Source organism: Pyrus communis, chromosome 3 (genome assembly GCF_963583255.1).
Source record: "Pyrus communis chromosome 3, drPyrComm1.1, whole genome shotgun sequence".
Classification (NCBI taxonomy): Eukaryota; Viridiplantae; Streptophyta; class Magnoliopsida; order Rosales; family Rosaceae; genus Pyrus; species Pyrus communis.
This window is the reverse complement of record NC_084805.1, coordinates 28,023,049-28,039,391: the sequence shown is the minus strand read 5'-3', so window position 1 is coordinate 28,039,391 and position 16,343 is coordinate 28,023,049. Positions and strand designations below refer to the sequence as shown.

Sequence of the window (16,343 nt, the reverse complement as noted above, 5' to 3'; positions counted from 1 at the left end):
TTATATTTTCCATGTGGGAGGGAGGAAGTTCTAGGAAGGGTCCAAATATGATTGTTTCATGTGTCGCGATGTCATTGGTACAGTAAAGGGGGCTGGGGTTGGACCAGGTGTGTAATTGATGATGGTAACTTTAGGTGTTTAGGTTTGTGCATGCAACACTAATTATGGTCACTTTGATTAATTTGACTAATTAATTTGTTTGGAAATCAAGCAAATTACCTTGTCAAATCAGAATTGTTATTCGCTGTTATATACACATGGATTACGAAATAAGTTAGGGTTTTGATTGTTTTGAATTGCATGACTTGGGATGAGAATTGTTCTATATTTTGTTGATACGTTTGTTATTTGTTTGTGCGGCTTTGTTTGTTTTAATTCTTCTTTTTTAAGTTGCTATTTTTCCAATCATGTTAACATTCGGGTTGCACGGTAGTGTTACAAATTTAGTAATGAAATCGTGAACTTTGCTAAAATGATAGGAAGTTTTGTGAATGAAACAATGTGATTACCAAGAACCTCCCCATCCACGAAAGGGTTGGAGGCGAATTCATGGGTAACTATACATATACTAGTCAAATGACATGAAGGGTGAATAAAGTAATTGTGACACTCAATAAATGGGTGTAGAGTGTTAAGAGGGACAATGCTGGATAAAATTTTCATTATGCTAAAAATACTGCACGGAACACTAAATTTCATAATATAAATGGTTAAATATTTTTAAAATACTTGATGTACAAAATCATGTTCTCAACATTGAAAAAATCTCTCCAATGGATGGGCCTATGCCCTAATACTCTATAGTGGTAGTGGAAATTAAATGTGAGAGGAAACATAATTTGGTTGTTTACGTCAATAATTGAGCCGACTATACACCCTAGAGTCTCAAATTAGGGTTTGAACTTTGCAGCTCCCTAACTTTCACAAGGTCCACAACTTTGCCCTAATGCTCTTATTCAAACCTCACCATAATAACCAACATCAGTTCCCAAGAAACTAAACGAGAACTCAACTCCATGGAAAAGTACAAATACCGTAGGTCCCGTCCCATGCCACTTCTGCTGCAATATCGCCATGCAATACCAAACGTCACGTTTTTTAGTCATAAGATTTGAAGTTAAGATTTTTTTCAATAAAAAAAAAAGAAAAAAAGATAGTATCACTAAAATAAAACAATTGGAAGAGTTTAACGTACAAGTTCCAAATGGGTCATAAAATTTAATGAGCGGGAAAAAAAAATATAAAAAGAGAGCGAAAGGGGGAACACAACCTCATTTCTTAGTGGCGAAGAAACAAGACTACGTTTTCCTTTTGAATCTCCCTTTGCTTTTTTTAGTCTTTTTGGCATGGGATCCTAATCGTATATTAGAAATGAAAAAGAGTACATTGTAGCAATGATTTCTTAACTTTAATTCAATTGGAGCAATGATCCCTCAATTAAAAATCCATTACCATTTGTCCCTTAACTCATCAAAACGTGCGACTATGGTCCCTCAACTAAAACCCCAATTGGAGAAATGGTCCCTTAACTTTAACCCCAATTGGAGCAATGGTCCCTCAACTTTAACCCAATTGTAGCAATGGTCCTTGCAACATAACTCATTTTGTCAAAATTCTGACAAAATTGACGAAAATAACTATAACTGCACGTTTTGATGAATTGAAAGACCCCAATTGTAGCAATAGTCCCTCCAACATAACTTATTTTGACAAAATCCTGACGAAGTTTGAAAAAAAACCATAACTATACATTTTGATGAGTTGAGAAACCAATGGTAATAGATTTTTAGTTGAAAGATCGTTACTCCAATTCGATTAAGGAGTAGGATTATCTCTCCTCTTTTTTTTCCCTCCCCTTCCCTCTCATCCTATTTGAACGGTCACAATTAAGCCACGTCAACATCTTATATTAATTTTTTATAGAAAGAAAAAGACAAAATTAAGAATGTGAAATGAGAAGATGGAAGGGGATGGAAAGACGAGGGAAGAGAATCCTAGTCCTTTTATTAAAGTTGAGAGACCATTGCTACAATTTACTCAATAAAAAATGCAAATCTTAATCTCAATTGTGGGATTCACATAGACCACTAAATTTATTTTCGATTTGATTTACTCTTAAGTCTCTAACAAATACGGATTAACATGACAAAAGGTGATTTGACTATATTACGATACAGATCACTAAATGTGTATCAAAGTGCTACCAACGGAGCAAACGTATCATATTTCTCGGTAAGTTTCAAACACCGGCACCAAAATCTCAACATCAGGGTGGCCTTCAGAAAAAAAAAATCGTAATAACAACACCGGTAGAGCCTAAAACTTGAAGTCCCTCTTCTTGTTTTTCCCTTCTTTCTCTTGCATTTTACGTTTCCTCTTCTTCTCGTTCTGCACCAAAACCAACTCATTAGAATTTGTTAAACGCGTAAATGAAAAACCTAATTGTTAGAATTTGCCCAAGGGTATAGTAGAGGCGCACACCTCTGCGACCATGTCGCTGAAATCTTCCTTCTGACTTCGCAGCTTCTCCTCCTCCCTCGCTTCTTCATACCTGTTAAAGGCCATATATTAGTTATACGCTATCTGCTGCTAAGGTAAACGGTAAAAGTAAAGTTCCATATTTTCATGTTTCGGACTTACTTTGCAGGCAAAACAGTCTCCATATCATCCAATTCTTCGGGTTGTATAGTGACCTCCACTTTATCTGCTTTCTGACCTCTAAGCAGCTCAACCTAAGACAACAATGACAAATCAATCAACAATACACAATCGAGAATAATAAACAAAATAACAAATAGTTGCCAGACAGAGATTTAAAGTAAGAAGGTATGGATACATCAGAATTTCTTTTAGAGCTTAGAAAGGAACAATTCATGCAGTCCTTACCTTTTTGGCCCCTGCTTTGTCTTGGGTGCCACTCAAATTATACCTGCACGTGGAGAAGGACAAGTTTAGAAACTAATCAAATTGAAAAACAACAAGGTAGACACACAATGTTTAAAGAGATGAAGCAGATTGTGTACGTGTGACCCGTTGCAAGAAGTGTCCCGGGAGCAATTCTTTCCTCTTTTTGTTCAAGTACCTTTGCAAAACAAGTCAGACGAAGAATTACAAAATGTTGTTAATCAAACATACTACACAAACGACAAAAGTCTCTAATCACTGGGCTTACTTGGTATAAAGGCTTTTCAGGTTCTTTTTTCTGATCCTTGCGAAGTTCAATTTGAGCAGGTGTCTCAACGCCAGTGGGAGTACTGAGGAAAAGGTGGAAAATTAGTAAAAAGAAAAAGAGTTTACATTGCAATCTTCAGTGGAACGAAAAGATAAAACAACCAATCTGGAAAAAATGGAAAGAAAAACCAACAAATGTACCACCGACAAAGCATGTTAAAACAAATAAATATGGAAAACACCGGAAATAAGATACCTTGACATGCTGTCTACAGATTGAATGCCATCCTCTAAATCTTCGTCCTCAGGCTGTTCTTCCTCTTCCTCTTCTTCTTCTTCCTCCTCCTCTTCCTCTTCCTCCAAATCACCCCAATGCTTTGTCTTGTCAACAGGCTCCTCCTGAATTTAAATGAAAATGTTATTGCAATATATTAAGTAAAGGTCGTGGTCCGATGACAATTCAATGAACTAGAAACAATAATACAAGTCAATCATAAATATATCTCCTAGTAATTAAAGTAGTACTCTATAGGCTCATCAGACAAATAGAAATTACATACAAAGTTAAATCTAATGAACAAAAGCTGTACCTCATAATTGGGCTGATCTTGTTGCTGAACGCCAAATACATCTCCATACAACGGTTGGCCATACTGTTAAACGACCAAAGTTTAAAAAACGAATATATATATATATACATATAGTAGTTTGAAATTGGAATAAAACAAAGGAAACAATACCAAGAATTTAAAACTTACTTCATCAACAGGAGGCTTTCCCCAGCCACCAGGATGGTACCCAAAGCTGGCTCCAGGAGGGATAGGAGCATTCAACCCGGGAATTTTCAGATGTGGATATGATGGTGGAGGACCATATCTCTACAAGAAAAAAAAAAGTCAAATAAAGGCAATACCCAACATTAACAAAGTTATATATAGATACAACATAGAGTTGAACACCAAACACAATATATTAGCACACTCACCTGAATATTGATGAGCCATGGGGGAGGAGCACCATCTGGCATACCCAGAGCTTCTTTTAGTTCATGTGAAAGCATGCCTGGTTTCATCTCCCTCAATTTCACCTGAACACAAAACCCAAAAACAACACAAATAAAAATTATGTTACACCATCACACAAGATACACGGATAGAATATTCACATGACCAATAGCATACAGGTGTTTATGAATAGATGCTGGAATGATATACCTCAAATTCCTTCCCTTCATGGTACAGATCACCAAGAGTTGTCAACTTTGGCTTAGTCTGGTACTTGAAAAATGCATCATGGAGAACCTAACAAACAGAAACCAATCTTATCAGTAAATCAAGATAATGATTACAGATGCATGTCCTCATGAATTACATTAAAACACAAGATTAAAAAGTCTGAATTATAATAAATGAACACCTGATAATCGATATCCATTTTCCCCATCTTTGGTTGCATACGCTCCCGTTGTTTTTGCTTCAACTTCTTGCTATCTTCTTTTTCAATGTATGCCTGCACAAGACAACCAAATCACAATCAACACGCAACATAATTAGAAAATTGGAAGGATAAGGCAGATAAAACCATAAATATAATTAAGCAAAGGTAACAAGAATTTGATGCATGTTTCTTTGTTAAAATTTAATTAAGATTCAGGCACAAAAGAAATATTTTACTTATGAGGTTAAAGTTATATGTTACAAGCAAGACTTAACAAACAAGCCATGCTTGAACAAGAATTGAGATTTTTAAAAATCTCATTACCAATTTACCTGTCTAATTTTCTCAATTCCTGTAGCAGCAATGAAGTCTGGAAGCTGAAACGGTTGTTTCTCAATACCACGTTTACCCTGCAAAATCAATCCAGTCTCGATGAGATACATGTAATATTTTACAATCATCAGCATAGATTTCTACATCAAATCAGCAGTCTTAAATATTAAAAGTATAACAGAATTGGGCCCAATGACGAAGCATTATGGGAAGGCATTGAAAATTCAAAATATATATATCAGCACCTGAATGAAATCCCAAAATCCATCATGCACAGATACTAAAAATATCCCCCAATAATAGCACTAAATTATGCCCAGATCCCCACCCCACTAGGCACTAGTAGATATATAAAGATAAACATTCAAGGTTAAATTTTCCAAACACCTACAAGTCCAGGCTCCATGGTTGTCACAGCCGCTCCCCTGCAAGAACCACATGTATACATATAAGAGAAACCTCATCGACGTGATCTTACCACACCCTATCCCTAATCCCATCATGTTAATCATACCCATTAATCATGCATCCACATTTTAATAGATAGTTTTAACATCTGGGTAATCACTAACCTGCAGAAATTTCCTTTTCTGACACCAATGTCTTGGCACAGGTACAGTATTGCGATATGATTTTAGAAACACCAGAAGCTTAGGATCAGCTGCAGTTGCATCCCACACCTGAGAATATGTAGACAGACAAGCTTAATTTCAAACATAAAAAAATGGAAAACCACAGGAACAACATATAAAACAAATTCAAACATATAAAAAGATCAAGGTATCCAGACCTCAACAACATCAGGCCTTTGGCAAATCTGTTTCAATTCTGCAATCTTCATTCTCCGCTGAAGCTGAAAGATAACAACACATTTATTTAGCCTCGACAAAATGTTGTTGATATAACGATAACAATAAAATAAAATAAAAAACATAACATTAACAGAAAGAAAATACTAACAAACCTTTTTCTTCTTGTTTGATATTCCTTTCTCTTTTTGTTCATTATCCTGCTCTTCCTCTTCAGAATCTGAGTCAGCCTTCTTTTTGGGGACTCCTTCAGACTCATCCTTCTTATCCACCTGGATAGATCAGAGAAATGCATCATGGAACATTCTAGCAAATACAAAAAAACGTGCACTGAAATTCAGATGTTACAAAAGATGCCCTTTTACCTCAACACCCTCAGAGTCCTGGAAGGAGAATTTCTCGAAAATTTTTCTGAATTCCTCATCCATGCCATCAATTAACTCAGGTTTCTCTGGAACATATTCAATTTGAACTTGCTCAATAATCTACACAGTTCAAAAGTTTCATTAATTCACATGATAAGATAATAGACCAGAATTAGCAGACTAGAAACAAAAAACAAAAACAAAAAATCAACACTATTACAAACACTTATTTGGCTGTTCACATGGTATTGAAAATTACAGTTAACAACTTTCACAATGGTTTTCAAAGATTAACACCAGTGTGTAGACAAGCGAATTAAAATAGAGTTCCGGGTTCCACTTTCCCCGCCTAAATCTTCACTGCAAGATAAGAAGTTACAGGATAACCATTTCTTTTTCTAAGATTTACTCAAGCGGTGTAGTTCAATTAATGGCTTGGCAACCCTACACATTGTTCTTTGTTTTCGTTACATAGCTAATATATACGAAGTAACCGCGGAGCCAAAACCCTAATCTAATTAGCCAGAGGAGTTGAATGCAAACCCTAAAACCTCCAATCTAAACAAAAATAAACTACTAGAAAGAATGGCATCCAAATCAGAGTACAACCCTTCGATAAAACCCGAAAATCTACCCAACAGAACGGCATCCAAATCAGAGACTTCGTTAAAACCCCAGAAATCAAACTGCGACGAACAATAACTAAACAGACACTTCACAAAAGAATCAGAGGGAGAGGGAGGCGAAGAACCTGCTGAGTATCATTATTCTCCTTGACGTCATCGTCAGTCTCGCCGGCGCTGGACTCCGGCGCCTGAGAGGCTTTGTTGTTCTTCTTCTGCTTTCTCCTGCGACGGCGTCGCTCGCTCTCCCTTGACTTCTTGGCGGCAGCGGCGGCGTTGTTGTTAGTGATTCCGTTCAGGTCGCCGTTCGCGACGACGCCGTTTGGCTGCGAGAGAACCTCCGCAGTCATGGTTCGGGATCGGAAGCGCACTGCGGAAAACCAAATCGACAGGGAAAAAGAGGCTTCCTCAGAATGGCTGTGCGGGTAAAAAATTTGGGAAAATTGATGGGGGGAATGGTATTTATAGTGTGCAAGAATTGGCACGTGACTCACCACGTGAGAAACTACTGTAGTTGGGCCTGATAGCCCATATCAAAGTTTGTGAATGCGTCGGGTTTTAAGTGGGCTGGGGATCCAAATCAAGCCCAATTAAGTGAGAGAATCTCTTCAGTAGGGGTGTCACGCGGTCGGACTTTCAGAGTCTTCCAATAAGTTATTAGTAAGGGTGTTCATTGTTCTGCTGAAGGTTTTTTCGTATGAAGCGTTTTGACTCTTGGACATTGTATTGTAAAAATTCAAGTTCTTAATACAAAACACTAGAAAACGCTTTTTGAAGAAACACTTCAATCGTTTAATTTAAAACTTGTGCTTTTAAAATGATTAGAGGTGTTTTTTATGAATGTTCTTTAAGTGCTTTTTAGGGATTCACTTGCATTAATAAGACAGGATGGTGCATGCAAAACAAAGCGAACTGACGCACGCAAAATGATGCGGGCCCATGCACATTGTTGCTCGCACGAAGAATGGTGTCGGGGTGGAGAATATATAAGCCACTGTCCATATGGGATAAGGTTTAGTTTTAATCTCACGGGTCAACTATTGTTGCATGTACAAACGAATTGTGTCAATGGTAGGGCGTTAATAGGGGGTATGGTTTAGTTTTAATCTCACGTGTTAGTCATGGTTTGTCGTACGAAACATAGGTGCCAGGGGTAAGGCATTTATAGGGGGTATGTTTAGTTTTAATTTCAGGGGTCAATCGTTGTTGCCTGCATGAAGCATCGGTGTTGAAATAAGGCATTTATAGGCTGTTATCAATAGGGGGTATGGTTTTGTTTTAATCTCAAGGGTCAACCATAGTTGGTCAGACAAAGCATTGTTGCTTGGGGTAGGCATATTATAAGTCACTATCAACCATGATAGGATTTGCACTAAAGTCATAAGTTGTAACAGAGTAACCCCTGTTTAAGGGAAAAAAAACATTTCCCCGCTATGCTGTGGCGAGGGAAAAAAAATCGAATGTGTCGGGCAATGAAACACACCCCTAAACACTTGAACTCATGGTGTTACTATTCACGTGCCCTTAAACATTAAACCTCATGGGCCTCTAGGCCCTTCACTGCTTCTATTGCACCTTGAGCTTTCTAGTGGGCATAAGTTTGGGTTTAGGCGTGAGTTTGGACTGCGTCCAAACCATTAATTATATTTATTTAAAGTTTTATCCTTTTATTTTTGTTAAATTTTCGTCTTGCCCATACCACAACACGAAACTATCATCTTGATGTTCTACAAAATGTATTTTTGGTGAAAATTTTGTTATAATCCATGTCAAAAAATTTGAAAAATAAGATATAAATATAAAAGGTATTTGAGTCTAAATAAAGTAATGCACTAAGAAAAAGAAATTCAATGGAAAAAGAAAAAGAAGGGGGGTGGGAATGTTACGATCGGTACTTTGGTCCCGATCCTCCTTCAAAATAGTTGCTAGATTTCTAGCGATTATTTTCGTAAAAATCGCTAGCATGGTAGCAATTGTTCTTGATTAAAGTCGCTAAGTTCATACCGATCTCCCTCTTTTCAATTTTTTTTCTTTTTATTTATTTTATTTAATTTTATTTCTCTTACCATGACTACAAACTATCATCTTCATGTTCTTCAAAATATATTTTCCTATGCTACATCTATTATAATTAATATTTAAACACTTGAAATTAATGATTAAAAACCTAAATTTAAAGATACTCTCATATTTTCAACTTGAAAAATCAATAAAAAAAAATAGTTTCAGGACCTAATAAACAGTATCACGTCCAAAGGTCTTCTAATATTTTCCTTAACTCCGACGCAAATATTTCCTAAAGCTAAAAATTTCAAATTTTGACAAAAACTGTGATTTATAACCCATAGTTCTCTAATCGATGTTGAGAACTTTTACAATATTCGTTATAAACTTATAAGCCAAAGTTATAGTCATTTTACTCGCACCACATGCTTCCTAAAATTAATTTAGCACATTCCCAAGATTTTGGACACCTACAAATCTCTTTGGGAGACCCCACTGTTAGTTTTATTTTTTTTTTCTTTCTATTTTTCAACTTCAGAAAATTAACGAGAAATAGTTTCGATCTTAATAAAGGATAAAATCAGATCAAGTGAACATTTTCGTTAATTCCCGCGTAAAATATTTTCTAGAGCTAAAGGTTATGGTTTAGTAATTAGTAATTATGATTTACTAATTAATTTTATATAGTTAATAAGTGTTAGGTTTAGTGATTTTTCAATATTTATCATATTCTAAATATTTTTAGATTAAAACATCTATAAAATTAACAGGCCCCTAAACACTTGAACTCAGGGTGTTACTATTCACATGCCCCTAAACACTAAACCTCATAAGGCTCCACTGCGTCTTGAACTTTCTAGTGGTTATAAATTTGGGTTTAGGCGTGAGTTTGGACTGCGTCTAAACCATTAATTTTATTTATTTAAAGTTTTATTTTATTTTATTTATTTTTGTTAAATTTTCGTCTTGCCCATACCACAATACAAAACTTTCATCTTGATGTTCTACAAAATGTATTTTTGGTGAAAATTTTGTTATAATCCATGTCAAAAAATTTGAAAAATAAGGATATAAATATAAAAGGCATTTGAATCTAAATAAAGTAACGCACTAAGAAAAAGAAATTCAAGGGAAAAATAAAAAGAAAAAGGAGAGGGGAAAATGTTACGATCGTTATTTTGGTCCCGATCCTCCTTCAAAAGAGTTGCTAGCTTTTTAGCGATTATATTCTACAATTGCTAGTACGCTAGCAATTATACTGAATTAAAGTCGCTAAATTCATACCGATCCCCCTCTTTTCAATTTTTTTTCTTTTTATTTTATTTTATTTCTCTTACCACAACTACAAACTATCATCTTCATGTTCTTCAAAATATATTTTCCCATGCTAAATCTATTATAATTAATATTTAAACACTTGAAATTAATGTGTGAGTTCCCATAAACAAAACCGTGAGGGCGTGGTCGGGGTCCAAAGCGGACAATATCATGCTACGGTGGAGTTGAGCCCGGGATGTGGTGGGGGCCCAGGTCGGAATGTGACAATTTGGTATCAGAGCCAATCCCTGCCCGGAAGTGTGCCAACGAGGACGTCGGGCCTCCAAGGGAGGTGGATTGTAACATCCCACATTGCCTAGGGGAGTGGATCCTGTAAGACTTATATGTATATTCTCATATCTACCTAACACGAGTCCTTTTGGGAGCTCACTGGCTTCGGGTTCTGTAGGAACTCCGAACTTAAGCGAGTAGCGCGCGAAAGCAATCCCATGATGGGTGATCCACTGGGAAGTTCTCGTGTGAGTTCCCAGAAACAAAACCGTGAGGGCGTGGTCGGGGTCCAAAGCGGACAATATCATGCTACAGTGGAGTTGAGCCCGAGTTGTGGTGGGGGTCTAGGTCGGGATGTGACATTTTCAACTTGAAAAATCGATAAAAAAAATAGTTTTTTTTACTTGAGATTGGTTCTGAAAGTAATTTCATCATAATTTCTTATATTCATTTTAGAAGCACTTTTACACCAGCTATATTGTACAAAAGACTCTAAAAAATGCTTTTAATTATCTGAAAATACATCTACAAAACCCTAATTATTCAACGTGAGAGAAGCTACTATAATAATAATTGGGCATGAAATTTCAGGCCCATATAATAGTTTGAGTGGGCTAAGCCCAAAATATATGAAAATTTAACTCAACTACAAAGCGACATCTGGCCCCACTTTGCTTGCTCGCAACGTAAGTTTTGGAATGGTATTCTCTGTGTTTTTACATATTTTTGTACTTATATATATATATATATATATATATATAATATTTATTGACGTCACTTTCATGCTGTGCATTCTTTTATAATTATATTATATATTACTTGACATCACTTTCAGGCTGTACATACGTTTTCTGTGCTTAATAAATAGAGAGAGTGATTTGCTATTTCAGAAATAGTAGAATATTATAACGAAGTTACCAACTAGTTTCATTTTTTTTAAGTAGCATGAATTTATAATTATGGTGGATTTTTTAAAAGTATATAATCCGAAGAAGATTGTCTTCCAATTTAAATGGAATTATGAAGGAATATTTTGCCTTAATTTTCCAAAAAGATAAGTTTCAACGTTTATATTTTTTAAAAGAAGAAGTAAGTTTCAACATTGATTTGTCCAAAGTGTTATATAAAATGATTTTACGTGACGGTTGAATGATACTTTTATTTGTACGTCTAAACTAACACATATCTCAATAAAAAATCACTCTCAAAAGATAAAACTCTACTCTATATGAATCTCAATTATATTAGAGATTGTGTTAGAAAATGTGTCTAAATAATTTTACGTTTTATTTAAAAAAATTAAGGCACTGTAATTGTACAGCTAATGCATCATTCGTAACTTTAATCGTAGTAATTTATACAGGAATATTTTTGTTCATCACTTTATTTATCATCGTTATATAAATTTAAATTTTAAAATCTATTTAGTGGATAGATACAAATTTCAAAATTTAAATCTATTAAATAATGATAAATAGGTGGTGAGAGCCAAAATACACTCGATTTATACATTAATTCTGACATGTACTGTACACATAGTCAAACACTGTACTAATTAGATCCTAATTTGGTTTATAAATAGTAATTTCTTCGGTAAATCACAAAACACCCAATTTCTTCAAGTAGAAGGTAAAAGAACCCTCCGTTTTGCTTCAGAAAAAAGGGAACAGCCGACACAGACGGCAATAAAGGAAGAAAAAATACCCGATAAACGCGGGCTCGTCCGTACAGACAGAAAACATAACCAAAAATCCCTCCTCCTCTGTTCCAGATCTGAGACAAAACCCACATAAATTCTTTTGTTTTTTTCGGAAATCTGAGTTCGATCGGATTGAAAACTTGAAAAAACAGCTGTCCACGTAAAAAGGTCCTTCCTTTCTCTCCCACCTCGTCAGAACAGAGGGAAGAGAGAGAGAGAGAGAGAGAGAGAGAAAGAGGGTGATGGGGTTGCTGGGTGGGCAGCAAAACGGGAATGCAGCTGAGAATGGGGTTGCTGGGTGCGAATTTCAACTCGGAGGGAGCAAGAACAAGTACAAGAGAATGGAGTCCGAGGTCGGAGAGACAGAGGAAGATGCTCAATTGACCGACAAAAATACCGGGAGATATGTCTTCGCCTGCGCAATCTTTGCCTCCCTCAATTCCGTGCTTCTTGGATACGGTTTGTTTCTTCTCTTTCCTTGATCTATGTTTTTTTGTTTTTTCGCTTGATCTGCCCGACCATTTTGCTTTTTTTTTTTTTTGCATTTTTCTTGTTTTATTTTATTTTATTGGTATAATTATATCTTTCTGTAATTCTGTTTGATCTGCTTGTTTGGCAAACTCCTATCCGGATTTAATGGTTGGAAATATATTTAATTATTGAAATTAACTAGACAACTATATTTAGGTGTAGAATTTTTAAGCATGTTTTGCCGACTTAATTGTTAAAAAAAACACTTGTCTAGTTGTCTAAATTTCAGTAAGATAATCCGAGTAAGTGTATCCAATTTGGATTTAAGTTCCAGAAATTTTGAGTGACAAATTTTGCCAATGTGAAGTTAATGTGTCATGTTGTAAGATCCTTTTTCAATGCTTTGAGCAGTTGAATGGCTTAGCGAAGTAAAGAATCTGTTTTGATTCTTAAAGTTATGGCTTTTTCGAAAAAGGGCAAGGTTTTCATACTCCCGTTTTTTACTTCTGCGTTCCTCCCTTTGTTATTATCCGTTGATTCTCCTTTGATGTGTTCAATGCTAAATGCACCAGAAGAAAAGGGCTCCCCTTCGAAAAAAATGCCGTAACATTGGCTTGGTTCATTGTGATTTTGGTCTTGTGTAAGCGGAAACTTTAATACTTCTTCACCGGTGTTTGCTTATGTCCCTTTACTTAGCTGGTAACTTTTATGCAGTACAACTGCCTGGTTTATGATGTGTGTTTTATCACAATGCAGATGTGGGTGTTATGAGTGGAGCAATTATATTCATCCAAGAGGATCTGAAAATCAGCAACGTACAACTAGAACTTCTTGTTGGAATTTTGAGTATCGTCTCCCTATTGGGAAGCTTAGCCGGTGGAAAAACATCCGATGTCATTGGTAGAAAGTGGACAATTGCATTGGCATCAATTGTCTTTCAGACTGGTGCTCTTATAATGGCACTTGCTCCTAGTTTCACAGTACTGATGATTGGTAGACTCTTTGCTGGGGTGGGGATAGGGTTCGGGGTCATGGTTGCGCCTGTTTACATTGCTGAGATTTCTTCTGCAACTGCACGAGGCTCTCTTACATCTTTTCCTGAGATATTTATAAATTTTGGGATTCTGCTTGGATATATATCAAATTATGTTTTTTCTGGACTTCCGGTACATATAAGCTGGAGGGTCATGCTTGGTGTGGGGATCATACCTTCGGTCTTTCTTGGATTTGCTCTTTTTGTGATCCCGGAGTCCCCGAGGTGGTTGGTGACGCAGAATAGGATGGAAGAAGCAAGGATGGTATTGACCAAGACTAATGAGAGTGAAAAAGATGTTGAGGATAGATTGGCAGAAATACAGCAAGCCGCAGGGATGGCCAATGCTGAAAACTACGAAGCAAAAGCTATATGGCGTGAAATTTTTAATCCTAATCCTGCAGTTCGACGAATGCTGATTACTGGTTGTGGAATCCAATGTTTCCAACAGATTACTGGTATTGATGCACTTGTGTATTATAGTCCTACGATTTTCAAAGATGCTGGGATTAAAGGCAACACTGAAGTTCTTGCTGCAACTGTTGTTGTCGGGTTTACCAAAACTGTGTTCATTTTGGTAGCTATCTTTCTAATTGACAGAGTGGGGAGAAAGCCTTTGCTTTATGTGGGCACTATAGGAATGACCTCTTGTTTATTTTTTCTGAGCGTTGCTCTAGCATTGCCAGGACAGGGGAAACTGGGGATTGGAACGGCAATATTAGCTGTTTGCGGGAATGTAGCTTTCTTCTCAGTAGGAATTGGCCCAATTTGTTGGGTATTGTCATCGGAAGTCTTCCCTCTAAAGCTTCGAGCCCAAGCATCCGCCCTTGGGGCTGTTGGCAGTAGGGTTAGTAGCGGTGTGATTACCATGTCATTCCTCTCCGTGTCTGGAGCAATAACAGTGGCAGGAACCTTCTTTATTTTTTCATTGATTTCAGCTCTCTCTGTTGCTTTTGTCCACACATGTGTTCCAGAAACAAAAGGAAAGACTTTGGAAGAAATTGAAAAGCTTTTCCAAGACGAAGGAGAATGGCAAGGCGGTAGTGAGGTTGAAATGGGAGATGCAGAACGTCTAGTGCGGAACAAACTTCCAATGGTAGAGCCTGCAACAAATCTGGAGCCATAATAGGCAGGTTGCGCGTTACATATATTAGTTTTAGTGTACTTACGTTTCCTCAATTTGTTTGACTGCAAAATGTACCCGATTGCATATATTACAGCAGAACCAAAAGAGAAATATTTTTCCGGCCATCTTGTTCGTGGCTCCCATGTAAACTTATTAAATCTTCCATGAGCTTCACTTTGAAGGCTGATGGATTTGGAAATCAGATTGTATTGATTTAATTGAAACAATAAGGATTAATTTCCGGTCTTCTGCAATTCTAAACATTATGCTCGTTTGCAATTTGAATCGAGGATTAGGCAAAGGCTTTGTTCTACTTAATTTTCCTATAGAAGTTATCCCATCTTCTTTTGTTTATAGTTATCTTATTAAGGTTTTTAAGAGGCCTTCTGTCCCCTTAATTCCTCAAAGGGCACATTGACTTCTATAAGGTTCTTACTAGTCTCTCTGTAGGCGCTCTTCAAACAGAGGATTAAAAGCGACATACTACTAAAAAAGAAGAAATGAAAGTGTCACTAGCATTGATTGTGCAAGATGTCTTTTCATGGTATAAACGTGGAGAGCACATAAGTTTCTTTTCATATATCAAGAAATATTTCAAGCATGAAGGTGACATACAATTGAAACAGAGAAAATTACTTCATAAAATTTCTTCACTTGCAGCTTCTTGTATGAGACAAAGTCAACAGCAGCGCATACCTCATGGAGGGAAGAGCTCAGTCCTCGCCATTTCGGTGTACAAATCTGTTGCTGCTGCTGCTGCTGCTGCACTGCTTTCTTCGTAGCTTCGTTGTGGCGGCAGCAGCAACCAACATCACCACAGACCAATCTGCCCTGCTTGCTCTCAAATCCCACATCACTTATGACCCTCACAGTATCCTGGCAAAAAACTGGTCTGCAACTGCTTCTGTTTGTGCATGGATTGGTGTCACATGTAATGCTCCCCACAACAGAGTCCATGCCTTGAACCTTTCTTACATGGGGCTGGAGGGCACCATCCCTCCATACCTAGGAAACCTCTCGTTCCTCGCGCAGCTCCATCTCCAAAACAACAGCTTTCACGGTTCTCTGCCCTATCAGATGGTTCCTCTGCGAAGATTGAAGTTCATCACCTTTGCATACAACCGCTTAAGCGGGGAGATCCCATCATTTTTCGGGTCACTGCCAAAACTCGGGTACTTGCATTTGGGTGGCAATGAACTTTCGGGTTCTATACCTGCAAGCCTCTTCAATGCATCCTCCTCATCACTGCAAAAGCTTGTTCTTTCTGACAACGCCCTTTCGGGTTCTATGCCCTCTACCATTTTCAACATGTCCTCATTGCAGGGCATTGATCTCCCCAACTGTAGCCTATCTGATGAACTTCCAGGGAACATTTTTAGTCAGCTTCCTAATTTACAAGGGATTTATTTGTCACTTAACCATTTTTCAGTTGCTCCAAACTCCAATTTCTATCTCTGTCTTACAATACCTTCACCGGAAGCATACCTGCCGGCATTTCGAAGGTACGATTTTTTTTCTTTTTTCTTTTCTCTACATGACTATATTTTAAATTACTCTAATATATAAGGATGAACACGTTGCCTTAACTAACTGACCAAACCCGACGTGTAAAAGAATGACGAATTAGCTTTTTTGTTTATGAATTAACTTCGGCTTTAGCTTTTATTCAAAACATAATTGTACAAAGAAGAAGATATTTCTTGATCTTGTATCCGTCATCATCA

The 16,343-nt window shown here is 36.9% G+C and overlaps 2 protein-coding genes across 2 annotated transcripts; one reads left to right on the top strand and one right to left on the bottom strand.

Annotated features, from left to right (window-relative positions):
• Positions 1-1,971: 1,971 nt before the first annotated feature.
• On the bottom strand, positions 1,972-7,154 carry LOC137728026 (uncharacterized). Its single transcript, XM_068466901.1, has 18 exons — positions 6,867-7,154; positions 6,116-6,235; positions 5,906-6,022; positions 5,732-5,794; positions 5,514-5,621; positions 4,941-5,018; positions 4,588-4,680; positions 4,386-4,472; positions 4,157-4,258; positions 3,930-4,049; positions 3,762-3,824; positions 3,428-3,570; positions 3,173-3,254; positions 3,024-3,082; positions 2,887-2,929; positions 2,641-2,732; positions 2,482-2,551; positions 1,972-2,388 (listed from the first exon to the last, which is right to left on the bottom strand). The coding sequence occupies exons 1-18, from the start codon at positions 7,086-7,088 to the stop codon at positions 2,317-2,319; spliced, it is 1,734 nt and encodes a 577-aa protein (XP_068323002.1). The 5' UTR covers positions 7,089-7,154; the 3' UTR covers positions 1,972-2,316.
• A 4,771-nt stretch (positions 7,155-11,925) lies between these two features.
• On the top strand, positions 11,926-14,908 carry LOC137729600 (probable polyol transporter 4). Its single transcript, XM_068468578.1, has 2 exons — positions 11,926-12,448; positions 13,217-14,908. Exons 1-2 carry the CDS (start codon positions 12,232-12,234, stop codon positions 14,617-14,619), a joined length of 1,620 nt encoding a protein of 539 aa, XP_068324679.1. The 5' UTR covers positions 11,926-12,231; the 3' UTR covers positions 14,620-14,908.
• The last annotated feature ends 1,435 nt before the right edge of the window (positions 14,909-16,343 follow it).